This window comes from Delphinus delphis, chromosome 11 (genome assembly GCF_949987515.2).
Source record: "Delphinus delphis chromosome 11, mDelDel1.2, whole genome shotgun sequence".
Taxonomy (NCBI): domain Eukaryota; kingdom Metazoa; phylum Chordata; class Mammalia; order Artiodactyla; family Delphinidae; genus Delphinus; species Delphinus delphis.
The window spans coordinates 26952519-26971644 of NC_082693.1; the positions used below are offsets into that span (position 1 = coordinate 26952519).

General features: G+C 35.9%; 1 protein-coding gene across 6 annotated transcripts in view; it reads left to right on the forward strand.

The window, feature by feature from the left end:
• The window catches only part of BICD1 (BICD cargo adaptor 1), a 207959-nt gene extending 196981 nt beyond the window's left edge, over positions 1–10978 (forward strand). For 3 of the 6 annotated variants that reach the window (XM_060026145.1, XM_060026144.1, XM_060026147.1), the window contains 2 exons: positions 7265–7340; positions 10891–10978. In XM_060026145.1, the coding sequence (XP_059882128.1) occupies positions 7265–7340; positions 10891–10978 (164 nt within the window). Of the gene's footprint in view, positions 1–7254; positions 7343–7464; positions 7496–10890 lie in introns of those variants that run through there. The other 3 variants (XM_060026151.1, XM_060026146.1, XM_060026150.1) reach the window with 3 other exon arrangements.
• The last annotated feature ends 8148 nt before the right edge of the window (positions 10979–19126 follow it).

Genomic DNA, 19126 nt, shown 5'->3' on the forward strand with positions numbered 1-19126 from the left:
ACAATTCTGTCTGCATCGTTCCCTGGAAATTTTTAATGAATAATGATTGTCTCTGACTATAAAGGATATAAATAAATAATGGGATTTGCTGTGTTAAACACTGATGTTAAGTTAAGGCTGAAGTGTCTGGTGACATAAATTAGCAGATTACATCCCCGAGTAGCTGGAAATTGTTATTGTCTTATCTGTGGGTACTTTCAGAGAAACTCATGTGATATGTTGGGCAAAAAGGGATGAGATAGCAACTCTATGTGTTGATTATAAAATGCTAAAAGTTTTTCACAGCTATCCATTTTTACTAGTGCCAATGTACCATTAAATTCATCATTACGTTTTTGAAAATATTTCAGCTTTTCCTAACTACTGTTTATATTCATGCAAATGTTTCTATCTCATTATTTTTCTTTATATAATGTTCCTATCTTAAAATTTTTCTTATTTTTTTCTTAAATCCTCTACTGTATATGTCTGTTTTTTCAGTTTATGTGTATAGGCATCCATAGGTCTACTTAAGTGTTCCAGTTATTACTGCGAGGAGAATGTATTTTGATGCTTCTTTCCATTAACTCTTCTGTTAATTCACTAACACACTATTAGTCATTTTGTAGATTTAGTGAGGAATAATTTAGTATTGATGTTATTTGGCATATTTTAAATAATGGCAATTATAATTATTTTCAAGATTTATACATCAATGTCTTAAAATTATTGAAGAATAATCAATCACCTTATATCACTAAATTAGCTTTAAAATCTTTATCAGAGAGTATTTTCTCTTTCTTATTCCTTTTGTTAGGAAGATATTGTTATGATGACAGGAATGTCTAAATTGTACTCTTTCTGCCTCAAGTGGATCCATCACACAGTGACATTAATAATGTAACTAATAAACAAGTCTAATGATCCTTCAGGGAAGGCAAAGTCAGTATATTAGCAGGTAGCGTGACTGAGGAATTTAGATACGCTGCAAGAAACGCAGTGGTCAAAAGCTGTGTAGGAGAAATGCTGAAGGAGATGAGATAAGTGCTAACCGAGTTTAGGGGAAGCAGACACTTCCTTCTTGGGTGGTCAGGAGTAAAGACTGAAACTTGTTAGTTCTGAATACTCCAAGAGAAGAGAAGAGCATTTTAGATGAACGTAATAATAGGAGCAAAGACTTGTTGAAATGATCTTATTATATGGTCTATTTGGTCTTTTTAATTTCATTGTTGTTAATTGCAAGGACTTTGTTTCTTGAAGCTGAAAATCTCAAGGTCATCTTGACTCCTCCCTTTAGCGCTCATGTCTTATCGATGACCAGTTCCTGTTCACGGATGTGAAAGAGGATGCTTTCACAAACATCCTCTCACCTGATCTGCAAGATTTATGTTTAATGTCCTCACTTAACAGAAAAGCTGAGACTCAGAATGGTGAAGTCACTTCTTCAATGTCCCTCAGCTACTGGTTGGTGGAGCAGGGATCTAAACATTAAGATCTCTCTGATGGACCTAAATCTTATGCTGACATGGAGGAAAGTTGAAGAGCACAGAAGAAAGGGAATAGAGAATAATGAGGAAGGCAAAGAGACCATAAAAAAATTGCTGCAGAGGCATCGTTGGCAAATGGAAGGAAATTGTGATGTACGCATTATCCAGTCCCATGAATTATTGTGTAAAACCCTCACTTAAGCCCTGAGTGTGTGCATAAGTATGTCAGTAATTAATTGTGGAGAGCACCTTTGTGCTATTATCCACAAATATTCAGAATTTCTGAGTTGGGAAACAAAAAAAATGTTATGCAATTTTTCTGTCTCCACCTCAGTGCATAGTACATAAAAACGTATATTTTCTACTAAAATAATTACTCAAATTTCACATTCTATTGTCAATTTGGTTTCTTCCAAGACTGATTTGACTACTTTAACTTCACTCTAAAATGATTTTTGCCAAAAAGAAAGTCTGCTGAAATTCGAGTACAGATTTTCAGTTAGAATTTGTGCTTCTGTATTCCTTTTCCAGTGGGTTTCCTTAAATTAAAACATATTTATTTATTTCAACCCTTGGCCTGCTTAGAGTTGAGAAGAATCAAGGTCATAATTATCACATTTTCTGACCTGAGAGAGAAAATAAAAGGAAGAGGAAGTTAATATGGTAGATGACAGAATAGAATCTAAAAGATGCATCAGGTAGGAAGAGGTGAAACATTTTAGAGATTAACATAACGTTAAAAGTATATAAAATAGGGCTACCCTGGTGGCGCAGTGGTTGAGAGTCCGCCTGCCGATGTAGGGGACACGGGTTCGTGCCCCGGTCCGGGAAGATCCCACATGCCACGGAGCGGCTAGGCCCGTGAGCCATGGCCGCTGAGCCTGCACGTCCGGACCCTGTGTTCCGCAACGGGAGAGGCCACAACAGTGAGAGGCCCGCATATCGCAAAAAAAAAAAAAAAAAAAAAAGTACTTAAAATATTGCATTGAAATTCCAGACACCATAAGTACAGGATGGAGGAAACATGACTTAACAGCACCATCTTTAAGCAAAGTAAGCCCATATGAGATAGCAGTGTGATGTGGCTGCCCAAAAATGCCACACAGGCTTCTGCTCTTTTAGTAGAATCAGGATGTCTCAGATGAGCAGGACTCTGCCACCCCTGTCCAGCTGCCACATCTTATCACTCATGGTTTCCTCTCTGAGCACCTCATTTTTAGAAGGTTATACACAAACTGGAGCATGGTTAGAGAGCAAAGATGTGGGTGTGAGAGGTTGCGATCGTGTCCTGTGAGGAAGAACTTGGATTGTTTGGCCTGAGGAAAACTCAGGGGACAGAAATCGTTTTCATGGGAACGTGTGAAGCACTTGATGGAGTTTATGGTCATGAAGGAAGGAGATGTGGTATGGAAAATAAGACATCACGAAATGGTTAGGATGCATTAGTTCTCAAGTCAGGAAAACCAGGGGCTGGGGCACAGGCCATTCTGTAGAAGACTGTTAGCCACAGAGAGCTGCTGCTCTGCCCTCCTCAGAACATCCAGGCACCAAGGAAGCCACCCCTGCAGCAGCACACTGTCCTCATCAACTCCCTCCACTGCCATCTGAGCCATGTGTGGAGCCCAAAACATAGAAGTGTTCCTGCCCCCCCCCATGAGGCTCTCCCCCCATCCCAATCAGTCACCAGTGGGCCCATGCAGTCACTAAGGCACTGACTTTTAGAAAATGGGCTAGTTTTCTAAATTGCATCGAAAAGTTTAAAAATAGTAGACGCCTGAGGAAAAACCATATGACAAGACTTTCTCTTCCTGCCAATGAAATTCATTAATTTCAGCTAGCTCTTCATAGAAACTGGATATTATCCCCATTCCTGCACCTTTTATCTTGCTTTGTGTTTTTGAGGTGACTAGTTGCCTTCAAATTACGGTCAACTGTCTGATGAAGTTCTTATGTTTCTTTGACAATATGTGTCTGATAGTTTCTAGAGGTAGCTGGCATCAATTCGAGAGACAAACAGAGTAGTGAGTAGAAAATAGGCCTTAGCATTGGAAAAGTTTAACTTTAAATCTTTGCTCTGCCACTTCTTAGCTGGTGATCATGTATTAACTTAATCAGTGAATGTTTGTGGAGACCGTACTGTGATGCCAAGCTCTGTGTTTGTTTTTGGTGGGAGAGATCATGAAAAATGTCAAAGAAAAAACTAGTCTCAGAATACATGAGATTTTAATATAGTCCCATAGATCAAAAATACTTATTTTCCTTATGATAGGAATAGTGCAAATAACAACTCCAGAGTGTTGCTGAGACTTAAAACTAATATAAAGTTCCTAGGAGAAATTACATTACGTTGATTCACCAAATAATTTCCTTCCTTCTTTCTCACCAGATAATTTCCTTCCTTCTTTCTCCCCTTTCCTACCTTCCTTTCTACTGGAGGCCTTTGTTTAGGGAGGAATGTCAAATAAGTTCCTGTGTATACCAGGACATATAGATGTGTTAAACAATAATATCCCTTATTCACCTCTGCCCTTGAGGCACTAACAATCTCTTGAGTTCTGTGACATTTCTCAGGCCTATGGCCTTATAATATAAATGTACAGTGTTATCTAATTCAGTTCTGAGCATTTCAAGTAAACACTTTAATTTTATAAGATATTTTATTACTATTAGTAGAGGCCATAAAGAGTTTATAGTTGCTAAGAAGTTCTTTTGCTAATTTGCTCATTTGTTTTCTAGGTGTACAACCTAGATGTCACAACCTCCAGGAAGCATTTCCTGACTACTTAGATTAGTGAATTGTTCCTGCTCTGAGATCCCTACATTTCCCTATCATGGGAAGCATTGCAGTGAGGTGTCTTAAAATCTAATTCAGCCCTTGGATCATACAATCCTGGATTCAAATTCCAGCTCCACCTCTTAGTGAACTTTGGCAAGTTACTTAACCTAGGTCCCCCTTTCCTCATTCACAAATTGGGATTAATAAAGCAAGGTTAAAGGAGAGCACACATAGTAAGTGCCTGCACAGTGCCTGGCATATGGTGAGAAGTGAATGAGTGCTCAGTGCTCCCACCACCACATCTCATCATCATCACCATTACCATCATCATCGCCATGACACTTTGTTGAATATGCTTGTCTTTCTCAATTGACCAGGGACCATGTCTTCTGTTTTCCTTTTATCTCTACCACCTCACACAGTTTTAGACACATAATTGGAGTTTAGTAACTTGCTTGCTGAATGGTTGAAACAAATTCTGGTGGCCCCAGATGACAGCAGTGGCTTCTGGTGTTCTGAGATGCCTCCTCCTTAAGTCACATACTTCTCATCTTTTATGCCCTCAAAAGCAATGAGATGAGGCCTAGTTCCTTCAAGAATGAGTCTACCAGAGTAGATCCTACAAAGAACAGGTAAGATCATGTAAAGCCCACAGCATCTCATAGCTGGAAGGGACTTTCTCAATTTCTCAACCCACCCCTTTCATTTTACAAAGTACCTGCTAAATACACATGGGTTAGCCAAGTCCATGACTGGAAGACTGTTGATCACAGAAGAGGAATCTAGAAGACAATTGAGTCAGAGCGATTAGCTATTTTTCAAATTTCTTTTTTTTTTTACTCTTTCGCCATCTTATCTATGGAATTTGTTTTTATTCTTTAAGGATAACACTTAGCTAAGTACTTATAAATAATAAATGCAAAGTAATAAAATAATTAACCAGAGGTGATATAACTAAAGAGGGAAAAACTGATATTCACTACAAATGTAAGAAATATCCACCACATGTTAAACACTTCATTAAGAGAGTCCATTGTGGTCCTGCTCACCTGTTTTCTAAATTTCATCACAAAGCATATTTCAAATGAACAATAATCTGTGACTACATTAGCAAAAAGAAAAAAAAAATCTAATATGAGAGATGGAAAAGAATTTAGGCCATCTAAAAACTCTAATTACTCTAATTCTGGGGCTTGCCATTCCACAGAGGTCAGAACTTTGCTATAGAACAGCTTTATTTATACCTTCCTGGCAATAGGAAAGACAGGCCAGATTCCCAAGTGTTCACATTCATTTGTATTCGTTGCATTTACTCAACTATAACAGAAGAGGGCAGCACACATCTGGTTAACTTAAACATGTCTGGTGGCCACATCAAAATAGTTGTCTAAATTTGCCCAACAATTCCTAAATTATCCCTTAGCACAGCCGTTGAAAAAGGTGAAAAGAGCATAAAGGAATTCATCCTTTAAGACTCCTGAGTTTCTACAAAAGGGAATCATTGAGCTAATCAAGCTGCAAAATGGAAAAACAAAGACTTAAATAAAAAATAGAAAGTATTCTCCAAAGCTAAGAAAATGGAAATATTTTTTACATTTGAAAGACTTTTACTGAGTATGATAATCTGAACACCAGCTACTCAACGAATCAGATCTTGCTCCTCTTAAAAAACAATAATTAATAAGTTACTCTGCAACAAAGGCCACCTTATAAAAGGGTCTCTGTCTTCAGTGATGTTCTCTTGAATTAACTTAAATCAAGCCTATCTTATATTCTACTTTGCATCGCAGACAACTTTAGTGTGTTTGCAATGTCTTATACAAAAGCATGAGCAATTTTCATGAATTTTGGTATTCTGGAGTTATACAAGCAGGTTTTGTTACAATAGAGAACATGTTGGCTTTAGAACAAGTGATGCTTAGATTCAAGCCTTTGAACATAAATTTCAGTACAGGCTCATTAATTCGACTTTAAATCCAGAATTTGTGGTAATTTGGCTTAAATATTACATATATAACATATAGGGAAAGAGGTTTGCTAAGCAAATACATAGTCTAAGCAGTTAGCAAGAGGAAATGCTGCAATTATTTAAGAATAATTGAATTTTTAATTTTAACTTTTTTGCAAAATCTTTTTTGCAGAAATATAATGTGTGCATTTCTAACTAGCTTCGCAGGTGATCCTAGTACATCAGCCTGATACCAGTAAACAGACTGCTCTTTGATTATTTTAGAACACCCAGCACATGGTCTTTCTTGGAGTAGATGAGTAACATAACTGATCAGCTAAAGCCTGAACTTCTACTAGCTAGTGCTTTGTCAACCTAGTGTGAGCTATATTGTATGATTTCTTTTTTTTTTATTGTATGATTTTAAAATGACAAAAATAAAAGTAGATTTCCCATTCAGGTTAGCTTTCTCTGTCAGTTACTGACAATTTAATATATATAAAATAAACATTCTAAGATTTCTAACAATTCTTGCTTTTGATAAATAAAACCTATTTTCAGAAAACTGTAAAGATGATTTCCTTCTCTAATATCCTACTATTAATCATGGAAAAGTTTGTATTGCATGCTTTTCTCAATGTACCTATGGGATTGACAATATGCCGGTGTGTCCGACGATGCGTACCATTTTGGAATAGCAAATCTAACTGCTGAGCAAGTAATTACCATCATGTTCAGGTTCAGAACTTGAAGATCTTTCATTATGTTAATAGATCCCTTATTTTTAGATGTAGCTAAATACCAAATATGAATGGCCACGTATGTCCTAAGGTACTTGACAACTCTCAGCACTAATTTTGTGTCACTAATTTTTAAATACTGTATTTAATTAAGGAAAAAGCCTTGTCTTTTCTATTGGCATCATTCAGGGGAAAAAAAAAAGCTTAATCCAGATGTTTCTGTGTGAATGCACATTCCTCACTAAATCTCTCAGGCAGCTGCTTAAGTTATTGTTACTAACACGTTGCTCTGTTGTCTCTTCGTATACGTGTCTAATTTATCAGTTTCTTATAGATTGTCAGCAGCCTGCTGCCTCCGTACCGCCACAGCGCTCACAACTAGCCGGGGGGCAAGACTGCCCGACTCTCAGGTAAATTCTGATGTCCTCACTCTTCCCACCCAGTTGCACATCAGTTCCATAGACCCCCAAGCTCTCCTTTCCCACATCATGACTGCCTATACATAATTATACTTGCCACATTTTATTTCAATTATGGGCTACACAGACACATACTGGATTCCTGAAGTCCACACATGCCCACTGAAAATGCAAGAGAGGTAGAGTTCATTTTACTGGCCACTGGCACGTAGCCTAAGGCGGCCTTCAGCTCCCCTGTGTGGGTAAATACTTGGTTAGCCCAGCGTTTCATTACCGTCCAAAATATAAAACCTGGAATTGCTTGTCTTTTGTCCTCAGGATGTATTTCCCAGGCAAACAATTAGGAAGGATATAAAGCATATCTGATGTCTGTTCCAAGACAACTTTATGAAAGTGTTTCTGTTTTCTGTCCACTCAGTACCCTCAATGAAACTGAAATTGAAAGGTAGAGAAAACCTTGTAACTGGCATTCAAAAAAAGAATATTTGCAGTGATAGTGCCTTTTATGTAAGATTAACTGAAGAATTTTAAAGGCAGGTCTACATACTCCCTGGATGCTAAACTGGAGAGTTTGCTAAACAATTTCTTTTCCAGTGAAAGCTTTGCAAATCCATTATGAACTTACCTTTATGGTAAATTCCACAGGCGAACTTCCACACATCATCAGAGCACCCCATCAGGACCTAATCATTTTCTTGAAATCCTTCATCTCCAGTTATTTGGCCTCCAGTGGTGACTAGTTTTTATAGTCTGGTTGTGGCTGTTATAGCCTGCTTGTTGTTCTCTCCTTATTTTAATATAACTGTTGCTCTTCTCCCAGGATAAGGCTTCTGTTGAGTAAGGGCAGGCCCAGACATACTTCCATGTATGTCTGAGGAGTAGATGTCAGTAGCAGGCTGCATGTGGTCATGGGTTAGAGCTGAGAGCTGGGGAGCCGCAAGTGCTCCCTGGAAACACAGCAGCAGCCAAAGCCCCGGTGATGACTTGGTCTCTCAAGTGGTTGTGCAGCCAGCTATTTAAGTGGGACATCAAGTGAGCAGAAGTTATGTGATTAAATAGGCTCCAAGCCAGCATCTTCCAACTGATGTCTCAGCCTGCTGTTCCCACCACTTCCAGCAACAGGTTTTTACTTCAGGAAAGTTCTTCATTAACATACAAATGCCATTAGTAATTTCAGTCATTAAGTAACTGAATATAATTATAAATGTTCAAACCCATTTCAGTGGGATCCTACGTGTGTAATGTAGAAGGACGTGGGCTCTTAGCCTGCAGTTCGTTCTCCACAAAGTGCCCCCACCCCACCCAGGGCCTGGGGCAGTGCCAGGCGTGCAACAGAAGTTCAGGGAGTGAATGAGCTCTGGAATCACATTACTGGGTTTGAATCGCGCCTCGCCTCTGACACCTACTAACTGCGTAATCTTGGAAGGTTGCTTTTGCTGGCTAAGATTTCGTTTCCTTACTTGTAAAGTGAGAAAGAGAACGGCTACTGGGAGGATTCAGCAAGGCACAGGCCTGGGCCACAGTGTGCTCTCAATAGCTGTTACTACCACTAACCGTTCTTAGTACCTAACCATTCCTTAAGACAGAAATCTGCTGTCTCTCATAACCTCTCTAATTAGAGAAGGCTACTGTATTAAGTGTTTCAATTAGATAAGAAATGGAAAGGCTAATGAGGAATCTTTTTAAGTTTAATAATTTATTTCACCTTGCTTTTTTTTTTGAGAACCAGTTTGACTAAATGATTAGAACTTATTATGATTAAATGATTATGATTATTATGATTAAATTATTTGACTAGAACTTATCAAATACAGTATTTACATTCAAGAAGTGATTCCAGAATCTGTAAACCAAAAATATGCTTCTGTCACACAATATACACAGTGCAATTGTATTTTATGCAAATTAAAAATAGTAATACTATAATATGAAATATTTATAATCTATCACTTTAAGAAATCTGAAATAATAAAAAAAATTTATTTATCATGAAACGACACAATGTGTTGGGCCGAGGTATAACCCATGATTAAGCCATTACTACACACTTCAGCTGGTCAAACAGAAATGCTTGCCTTCCTTTATCAAGAAGAGTATTGAACTCCATGGGTCTTCAAACACTTACGCCTCTTGTACGATGTGACCACCCTGTGCTACTTGCCGTAACTTATGCTGAATAACATGTTTAGTCCCCTAAAAAGAAACTCATTCTAAATCATGCAGATTTAACAGAAAGAAACTCCATTAGGTCTGTGGGAAAGTCTATCTGCTGCTCTATTTCCCGGGCCATCTGACTCTTTCTGGAGGGTGGAGGAAGAATCCTGTCATGCAGTATTTTCTTAGTCCTTGTGTTGAACCTCTAGCTCTCCCATGTTTACCTATCACGTTTTAAAATAGAAAGGAAAAATCATTTTTATCACTGCTTGTCCTAACTAGTGCAGAATAGCATATCTCCATTTAAACTAAATTTATAGCAGTTCAAAGAGTAAGGGAAGTAAGGGTGACCCCAAGCTGAGCAGTATTGTACATAATTATGATTCTGTATTAAAACTCAAGAGATATACATAGTATACCAAAGATAAAAATTGTTTAGTGCTCATTTTTAATGACTTGAATAATAGTGTTAGTTTTTTTAAAATTATGATTAAATTAATAAATAACAATAATAAACCTTGAATAGCTTTCTTACGTAACACTCCTGGCAGAAATAATTCTATGGTTTCAAAGTATAAAGGAAAAAAGCAGAGTTTTAGAAAAATGCCAATCTTTTTCAATTAAAAAAAAATACCTATAGTGTGATTTTCCCCCTACTAGTCACATTTTAAGAGGTCTGAACCCAAATCTGTTTTGTAGTATTACTTTAGGAAATTCAATGATTTTGCATCCTTATTCTCCAATACTTTTCAGCAAGACGTTGATGAGCCTGAGCATCTCTGTGTTCATTTAAACTGGAGGCTCTCAGACGTGGTCATTTTCGAAGTCTTCATTATATACTTGCTCTTCTGTCATATTTACACTACCAAGCTAAAGCAGGTAGGGGGAGCCCTTAGAGCAGATCAGACTTCCACAGGCAAATTAGTTCTCTTATTGAATCTACCAGAGAACTGTAGAATCCTCTAAAACCGTGGTCCAGCATGTCCGTGTCCCCAGGAACTTCTTTGAAATGCAGATTCTCAGGTCACACCCCAGACCTATTGAATCAGAATCACTCCCGGTGATTGCTATGCAATCATTAAAGTTCGAAAAGAACTGATCTAAAGAAATCTTGCAACTAACCCAGAGACCTAGGGGAATGAGACTGTGTGAAGAAATTGAAAAGAGTGATTGCTGGGGAGGCGTTCACATACTATTTCCCCAGTGCATTTCATTTTTCTTTTTGCAGGCATTTTTTTGAAGAATCTGCAGTTGTCTTAGCATGCTTTAGATTTAAGCCATTTTCTGTGCAAAATTCCTGTGAAAAGAATGTCTGTTGAACCCTTACAACTGTGTCTAGCCCCTTGTAAATGCATTTCTGGCTGACATGCTTGTTTCTCATTTGCAGTCCTGACATAGCTCTGCCCGATGAGCAGCCACATTCCAGCTCTCAGTGCGCCCCTCTACACTGTCTCTCCAAGCCTCCTTACCCCTAGTCTTCATCTCCCGTGGACGAATACCTGGGGTGAACGTTTTGTAGCCACACACAGGATACTGCCCAAGATCCAGCGCGTGTTTTCTTCTCGGTGGTTAGATGTTTGATTGAATTAATGGCCATCATTTTGCAAGATGAGAGGAAGTTGGGAAGAATAACACAAAGCACAGACTCCGGTGTGATAAAACACTTTATGGTTTCTCTAAGTCACAGATAAACTTCTGCAATCAAATGGCTATAGTTCAGTTAAATCAAAATAAATGAAACAGGAAATATGTATCTCAGATGGCTGGCTTTACCTCGATAGCTTAAGAGAGACCTCAGACAATGTAAAATACATATATTGTAAAATCATCTTTCCTTACACTTCAAATTCAGCTACAGAAGTTGATTCTAATTTTTTGGTCATTGGTATTTACTTTGTACTTTATTTGCCACATGATTTATGTCTATAAAAATCATTTCTATGAGAGATGAACTTCATTTATTTTAAAATACACATAATTTGCTCAATTAAGTATGATTTTAATTTAGTCTGAAATCTGGAATTGGCCAGACTGTGGTCATTTTTCTTGCACAAAGTGATAAATGAGGTGCATCGGAATGTTAACAATAACTGTATTTTGCTGCTACACTGATATTGTTTATGCACTTACTTTCTAATCGGTAGCTCATTGTCTGCTGTTTTTTCTGTTTTGTTTTTTTTTTTAACTAGAATTCTTCACTGGACATTATTAAGTAAATCTAAAGAAGAGACTATGTTATGATTCATTGACTTATTCAACTTTTGATGGCATCTTTAATTTTTTTTAAATTGCAGACAAGTAGATGCACTGGTGCTGCTCCTTTGTGTGTGTATATGTGTGTGTGATAATGTTAAAGAAGGCTAAATAACGTGAAGGGAAAAAAATGGTGTGTTTATTTAATGACCAGAATTTTTTTTACTTCTCCCCAATTCAGGGTCTACTATGAGTATTTCTTGTTACAAGATATCAAGTATAAATGGGAAAAATATATGCATATGTAAGTTAGCCTTTGGTTAATTAATTTACCCAGAAAGTGTTCAAATTCTGATTAAAATTGTATGTTCTGTTGTTGTTAGGTTTTTTTCATAATGCATCTTCCTTGCCAAAAAAACAACAGGTAATAAACCTTAGCTCACTGTCTACTTTTGACAAACACTCAGGTGCCTACAATCATTATGTTATATTGAGACAATACATGTTCCTAGTTAATTTACAGATTCTGCTGAGTAACTTTTATGACTTAATTTAAGGCAGTGGATTTTCACAGCAAAATTAATTTTGCACATAATCTGACAAACAAGGAAAACAGCTAATTGAGCTGAAAGGTCTAACACTCTTGGGCTCCTTATATCAAGTGCTGCCCACACACCTGCTCCTACCCTCATTCCTTGTCTAGTCAGGTAGCCTTAACTTGTTTAAAACCATACCGGTTTGACCTTTTCGTGTAATGATATCTGTAACTTCTCTTTAAAACAAAACAATCCTCACTATTAACACAAAAGGTAGTTAACAATGCAGGGCTCTAACAATGGCGATCCAGTAGGAGCCACTCAGCTTACTTAGTGGAAGTGGTGGAACACTAGTAGAGTGGCCCATCAAAGGTGGCAGCCAGTCGGCAAGTCGTAAAGCACAGAGCAGGAGCTCTCATCAATCGTACACCTATTAAGTAGTGGTCACTGTTACCAAAGCAACCAAGGGATTTTGAATTCCTCATATGAGTGCTATTTTCAACAGTGTCATTTATTATGCAACTTGCAGTAGTTGGAAATCTTCACCAAAATAGGGATTCAGGTTAAAATACGGAAAAAGAAACAAAACAAATCTTCATAAAGCCCTGATCATGGCCACCTAAACTTCTGCTCTTTCCACTTGCATTGCCTTGCTATTCTAAACATTTTCTTTATTTTATTGGTGTTGTATCTGCCTGGTACCAGTCTTAGTGAGACTGTGTGGATTTTATTAGAGTTCAGTTAAAGGAAGCTCCCCCACCCCCGTCCCTGCTTTTTCTTTTTCAAGCATCATGTGTTCGGACCTGAGAAGTGGCATAGCTGCTAAGTTGACTTTTAATTAAAAACTGTGCCTGAGGGAAAATATGCCTTTTTAAAAAGTACCTCAGAACATTTTCCTATATTGCCTCATCAGTTTTGTTGGTGGTGCAGGGAATTCAGCAGTGAGTATTGTCTGTGTGTAACTATAGGGCATTTGTGCTCTCTTACGCTATATTTGTGACCAGCTGAAAAGCTGGGTCATAGACAAAACACTTATTTCTTCCAATAAAAAGTTTATAATTAAGTCTATTATATACTAGTTTTATTTCAGTTCATTATATTAACAGAGTGGGAAATGCTTGTTTTGAAATAGTAATTCTATAAAAATGTTAATTTTAGCAAACTTTGCCAGAAAGATATAGAAACTTGGAAATAAATTTCTAATTTTCAGCACAAAACTAGATTGTAGTCCCTAAGCAGTAAGAGAGAGTTCCATGTATTCATACTGTGGCTTCACTTAGTATAGTTTAAACTGGGCCATATCTATATTTATTTATAGGCATTTAAAATGGACAAATATGTTTGTCCATTGATAAAAATCAGTACCTGTAAAGAAACATCAGGATTTAAAAGGAAACTGGAAAACTGAAGAACTAGTGAAAATAAAAAAGAATAAACCTCAATAAGACTAGTTGAAGACAGACTTGGGGAAGAAAAACCAACTATAGAAGTATAATGACAATACTGGCTAATTATTGCAAACACAGTGGGCAAAGATTAAAGATAACTAGCAAGACTTTAAAAAGTAAGCACAATTACCATACTGAAAAGAATAGGATGCAGAAATACTTTACTACTGAGGATTTTTCTTAGTTAAAAAAATAAAATATTTAAAATAAAAAGGAGCAATAAATTGCCTTTGGTCTGGGTGCACAGGGGCATACAGGACCCAGAATTAATCATTCCAATCAACTCATGATTCATCATATCCCTTTTTCATATCCAGTTCTGTTTCAATAAGAGGAATTTGGAGAACTTGGTGAAAATAGAAAGTTATTAAATAATTAAGAAAAGATTTATCAAGATTATACTTTAGCCTAGGGAAGAAGAGGTACAATAGTGATCATCAAGAAAATTTAACAAAGGATAGGTACCAACTATGGCTGCCGTTACGAAGATTAGAATAAAAAAAATGTCTTCGGTCTGAAGGATTTATATTAACTCTTGGAAGGAGACTTTAAACAGTAGGAAATTAATCATCAAAATTGATAATCATAAGGAAGATTTGTTTTTTAAGAATTAAATATTACTGGTGGTCTAGTAAGGATTAAGTTATGTGGCAAGAAATCTTACCATAATGTATTATAATTCTGGGATTCCATAATTCTATGGTTCTTTTATTTAAAATTTAAAAATACATTAAATTTATACTGGTTAGTCATAAAATATTTTATCCCTTGAAAATAGGATAGCAATCTTAATTTTTCCAAGATATTTGGTTAAAAAACAAAACAGCATTGTCAGTATTATTTTTCCTTCCAGCTATTATTTCATAATATCTTTAAAGTTGTCCAGAATGTAGTAATTTTACCATAAAAAGCCTCAATTGTCAGAGTCTAAAAAAACAAACGTCCTCAGGAATACTTCAGAAATAGGTATGCAATCCCTCAGGGGGACAAATTCTTCTCAAATTTTATCTTTTCTTAAAAGGATCTTCAGTCTACAATATTTGCTTTTTCCATGCTTTGAAAAATTTTCCTGTACAGATAGTCTTTCTGTTTCAAACAAGCATGAAACACCAGTCAAATTAATCAACTGTGAATGTGGACATTTCCTGATATTCTGTTTTAAATAAAATCTTTACAATTCTCAATTGGAAATTACAAAATATGAAAAGGAAGAAATGAAATATATTTTCTACTGAGCTAAGAATGGCAAATTTAATGTGTAATTGTTATAATCAATCAGCCAAAAGACATAATCTGTATCTCAGAAAGACACATCATGGGAAACTGATGGATTTCCACCAAGGAACTGTGCTAGTTCAACCCATGATGCCACAAATGTGTTAATATTGTAGATATAAAGTAGGACTAGATTCAAAAGGAACTCTTAGGATAAAGTTCATAATTTAAAAAATTTACCCTCTATGTTTTTTGTTTGTTTATAAACCAGAGTAATTTAAAATAGTCCTTATATTTAAGATTTCAAAAAATTTACAAGAATATGTTTTCATTAAATAGAATACAATTCTTCAAAAAGCTGTTAAATTGAAGATGTGATAGATAACGTGATCAGTACTGATATTGACAAGCAATTTTTATTTTAAAATCACTTTCTGTGGACGTACAAGACCAATCTAGCTCCCGAGTGACCTTTTCCATTGTTTGTAATAATGCCCCCAGATGAGTTGTATCTGTAATTTAATTCATCTTTATTTAAATGACAAGTTAACTGCCACAGTCCTTGATACATTGCATTTGTATCCTGATCCTATTATATTTACATCTGAAAGATTTCATCTAGACATCTCTTTTGTCCTTCTTAAAGAATAACTTAAAAAGATATTTAGTATTAAGATATGTTCCCTAATCAAGGATTTTCCAGAAATAATATTCTACTTATGAAGAAGAGGAGCAATTAACTGCCTTTAGTGTAAGGGTGTGAGTGCATAAAAGTATGCCGTGTAAAATGTTTGCATGAGATATTTCACATCATGTAAGCTTTCCCATATTCATAATATGAACACTATAGAAAATCTTATTTCTCTTGTGATCTCTCCATTAGGAATGTAAGGAGATTCTTTCCTATATCTGGTCTCCTTTCCATATTGAAATGCATGGCTCTAATCCCTGGTGTATTTTCATCCTTTTCCTCTAGAGTTATTTGAAATTTGCCCTATTTAAACTGAAGCCTGGATAAACTGCTGAGCCAGATTATTTCTGTGGTTGGAGTTTAATTGCTATAGAACATTGGTTGAGAACATGTTTTTATTTTAACTTCTTTTTCTTTCAAAATTATTCTGTTATGGTCCTCTAATGAAAACACTGAGAAGTAAATCTGATGCTTTCTAGTATGACTGTTTTTCTTTTTAAAAAGTCATTTTAAAACAAATATCAGAGAACTATAAAGAGAAATGGCATCATTTTGTTGACAAATCATTATTCAGTGATAATGGAGATACAGAATGAATCATTTTGTTGTTTGAGTTCAAAGATATGATTGTGCACCAAATCTTAGAGGAAGTAAATGATTTTAACTTATTGTCACAAAGTTTTCAGCTCAATGGTGTGACTGTTAGTCAATTAAACAATTCTTTGAAAATATTTTATGACATTTTTGTAATCTACTCAGTGTTTTTATTTGCATGATTATGCATATGTGATGAACCATACATAATTCTAACACTGTATTTCTTTCCAGTATTAACACTTGTGTAATGTGTGGCCAACCCTGATTTGTACACTGTATGATTATTGTTGTAATGGTCCTGCTATTCTTACATTTAATTGCAATTTTGTTATTATGCCTTTTGGTGTTAAATGATGTGAAGTGTTTCCACCTAATGATAATACCATATGAAAACTTGACTAAAAGACTGACCTAAGACACTCTCTGTTGCTAATTATTTTTTTAAATCCAAATTTCATAGGAAACTTGTTCTCGAAGACAAATGCCTTTATTTTAAATCCAAAAAATTATTTTATGAATTTATTTTTGCTTGTCCTTTTAAACTTTTTTTGTTGACAATCCTAAGTGAATGTCTCATGGGAGAATCCATACAGTATGTGCTTGTATTTATATTTGATCATGCACTCAATGGTTGGAAAAGGCACTACAGTGCTAAGAAAATAACCGAGGCCAATACATCAATTCTTTTATCTTGGTTTATGTTACCAACCGCATATGGTGTAATGCATAACTCTTTCCAGTAAATAAACTGGTTATCTTTCATTCATTTCATCTATGGTACCATTTTATCAGTTTGAGCAGTGTGTCTGTATTTTATGTTGATTTGTACTTACAAAAAAAGGAAAAATTTATGAATTTCTATGATTTATATATTTACTCGAAGTGAACGCTTATTCAAACTAAAAACTGAATGCTTCGCTTTGACGTTTCTACACAATCTTATTAAGAAATGTGTGTCAACTTTGCTCATTTTCTCCATTTATCATCACTCCTACTTGTAATCTTTTCTAAAAGGTTGTTTTGGCAGGAGGATACGCTTAGCTGAATTAAATTAGAAATGTACCAACATGAAGGAAATGCCTGTTCTTAAAAAACGGAAACAGTATTTTAATGAAAGAAGAATGAAGCTTGTATGCTTTATTTTGGGAGACAATGCTTTGTCCTCTTTCATATGAAGAAACATCAGAGTCTCAAACCTGAGGAAAGTTAATTGGCTAGCCCCCCTCTTCAGATATGTGCTGTGGCAAATGGGCTGCTTTGGGAGCCACCTGCTCTGACCTGGCTTTATTTCTGGAGGCGGGGAGAGCCAGAATATGGACTTAACGTGAGGTTCCAAGGAGTTGAAACCTCTAATGCAATCCTCGTTTTAATGAATCGAATTAACCCACCATGGGCACTGCAACGGTCCCAGCTAAAGTTGCCTGCTTACCTGTTGAATAAATACAACACTAGAAATAATAGTGTAAATTTCCCTAACAATCTTTTTTTGTCTCTGAAAGCTATTGTTTTTCTTTGATATTATAAGTGTATTTGATCCTTGATCTTCTCATATACAATAAAGCTGATAGCCTGCTATATTCAAAAGCTAGAAAAACTGGATCAGCCTCCAGGAACATCGTCTCTCGTCTTCCTACATTTTGTAGGCAACTGGGATAGCACTATACAGAGAGCAATGTGGAGGCTTCCTGCAACCCCACTGAGGAGAAGAGGCCAGAATTGATGGGATTTCATGCAAGGGGTTTTCTTAGTTTTTGGTTATACACACATTGACTAGCGCATTGTAGCAACTCAGTACAATTCCTTGGCTCCTTGCCATCTAGCTTTTCTCATAACACATGTGGAATTGTTATGGAACCTAATGTCACCTACTATAATATGAGCAGGCACTAAATGCCAGCTCACTGGGGGAAATGGTCTTTAAATGAAGTGAATGGCTATTCCTATCATTCTTTCCTTGTCAATCTAAAAACCGTATCTCTAATGCTGTATTTGAAGGAGCCTTAATGTGTACAGTGAAATAATCTGAGTCCGTTCTTAAACATTTTATGAATCAACTATCGCTTAAATACCTTAAGAAGAAACTCAGGATAATTCATCTACAACATAACTGTCAAGGAAGATAAATCTCACTGTAAAAAAATATTGCCGGTTTCAAAAGTAAACAAAATGTATAATGTAATTTAAATGTAAAAAGCAATATAAACAAATCATAACTCTAGTGACATCCTGTTAAATAGTAAAGAAATGTTATAACGGTCTACATAATTTGTGAGACTCAGTGCAAAATTAAAATGCAGATCTCCTTGTTCAAAAATTATTAAGAATTTCAAGACAGTGACAGCAGACATTAACAGGGAGTTCTAGGCACAGGGCCCCGTGTGACTGTAGAAGTCCACATGCCCATGAAGCCAGCCTTTTCCCAGAATATGCTGAAATAATGATTCAGAACCACAATACAATGTAGCTATCCAGAACCTGGGCTTTATTTTTAACAGAATGGATTTTCCAGTTTCTGTGCTTGGAAGAAAAAATAATGTGCTTTTGTTCTGGGAAAAAAAATTAATGCTATTACCTCAAAGAGTTATAAATCAATCTTGCAATACTCCCATATTCCAACACAGTCATACTTTTCAACTCAAAACTTCTGAACTCTCACATACGTACCAAGTTGCACAGAGATTATAAAAATCATTAAAAGAAATCTTCAAAATTGTCAGCAGTAGACATTTTAATTAATGTATATTAAAGTAAAACTAATTTAAGAACCCTACTGATACCTTCATCATTTGACTTCCTTTGAAGTTATAAATTATTAATGTCAGTCAAATGTCACAGGAATAGTCACCTCATTTAAAAGATCTATTAGCCCAAGATTAATAAGTGATTCATATCAACTTTTCTTCTAAATAAATCAAAGGGGAAAAATTATTTACCTCATGAAAC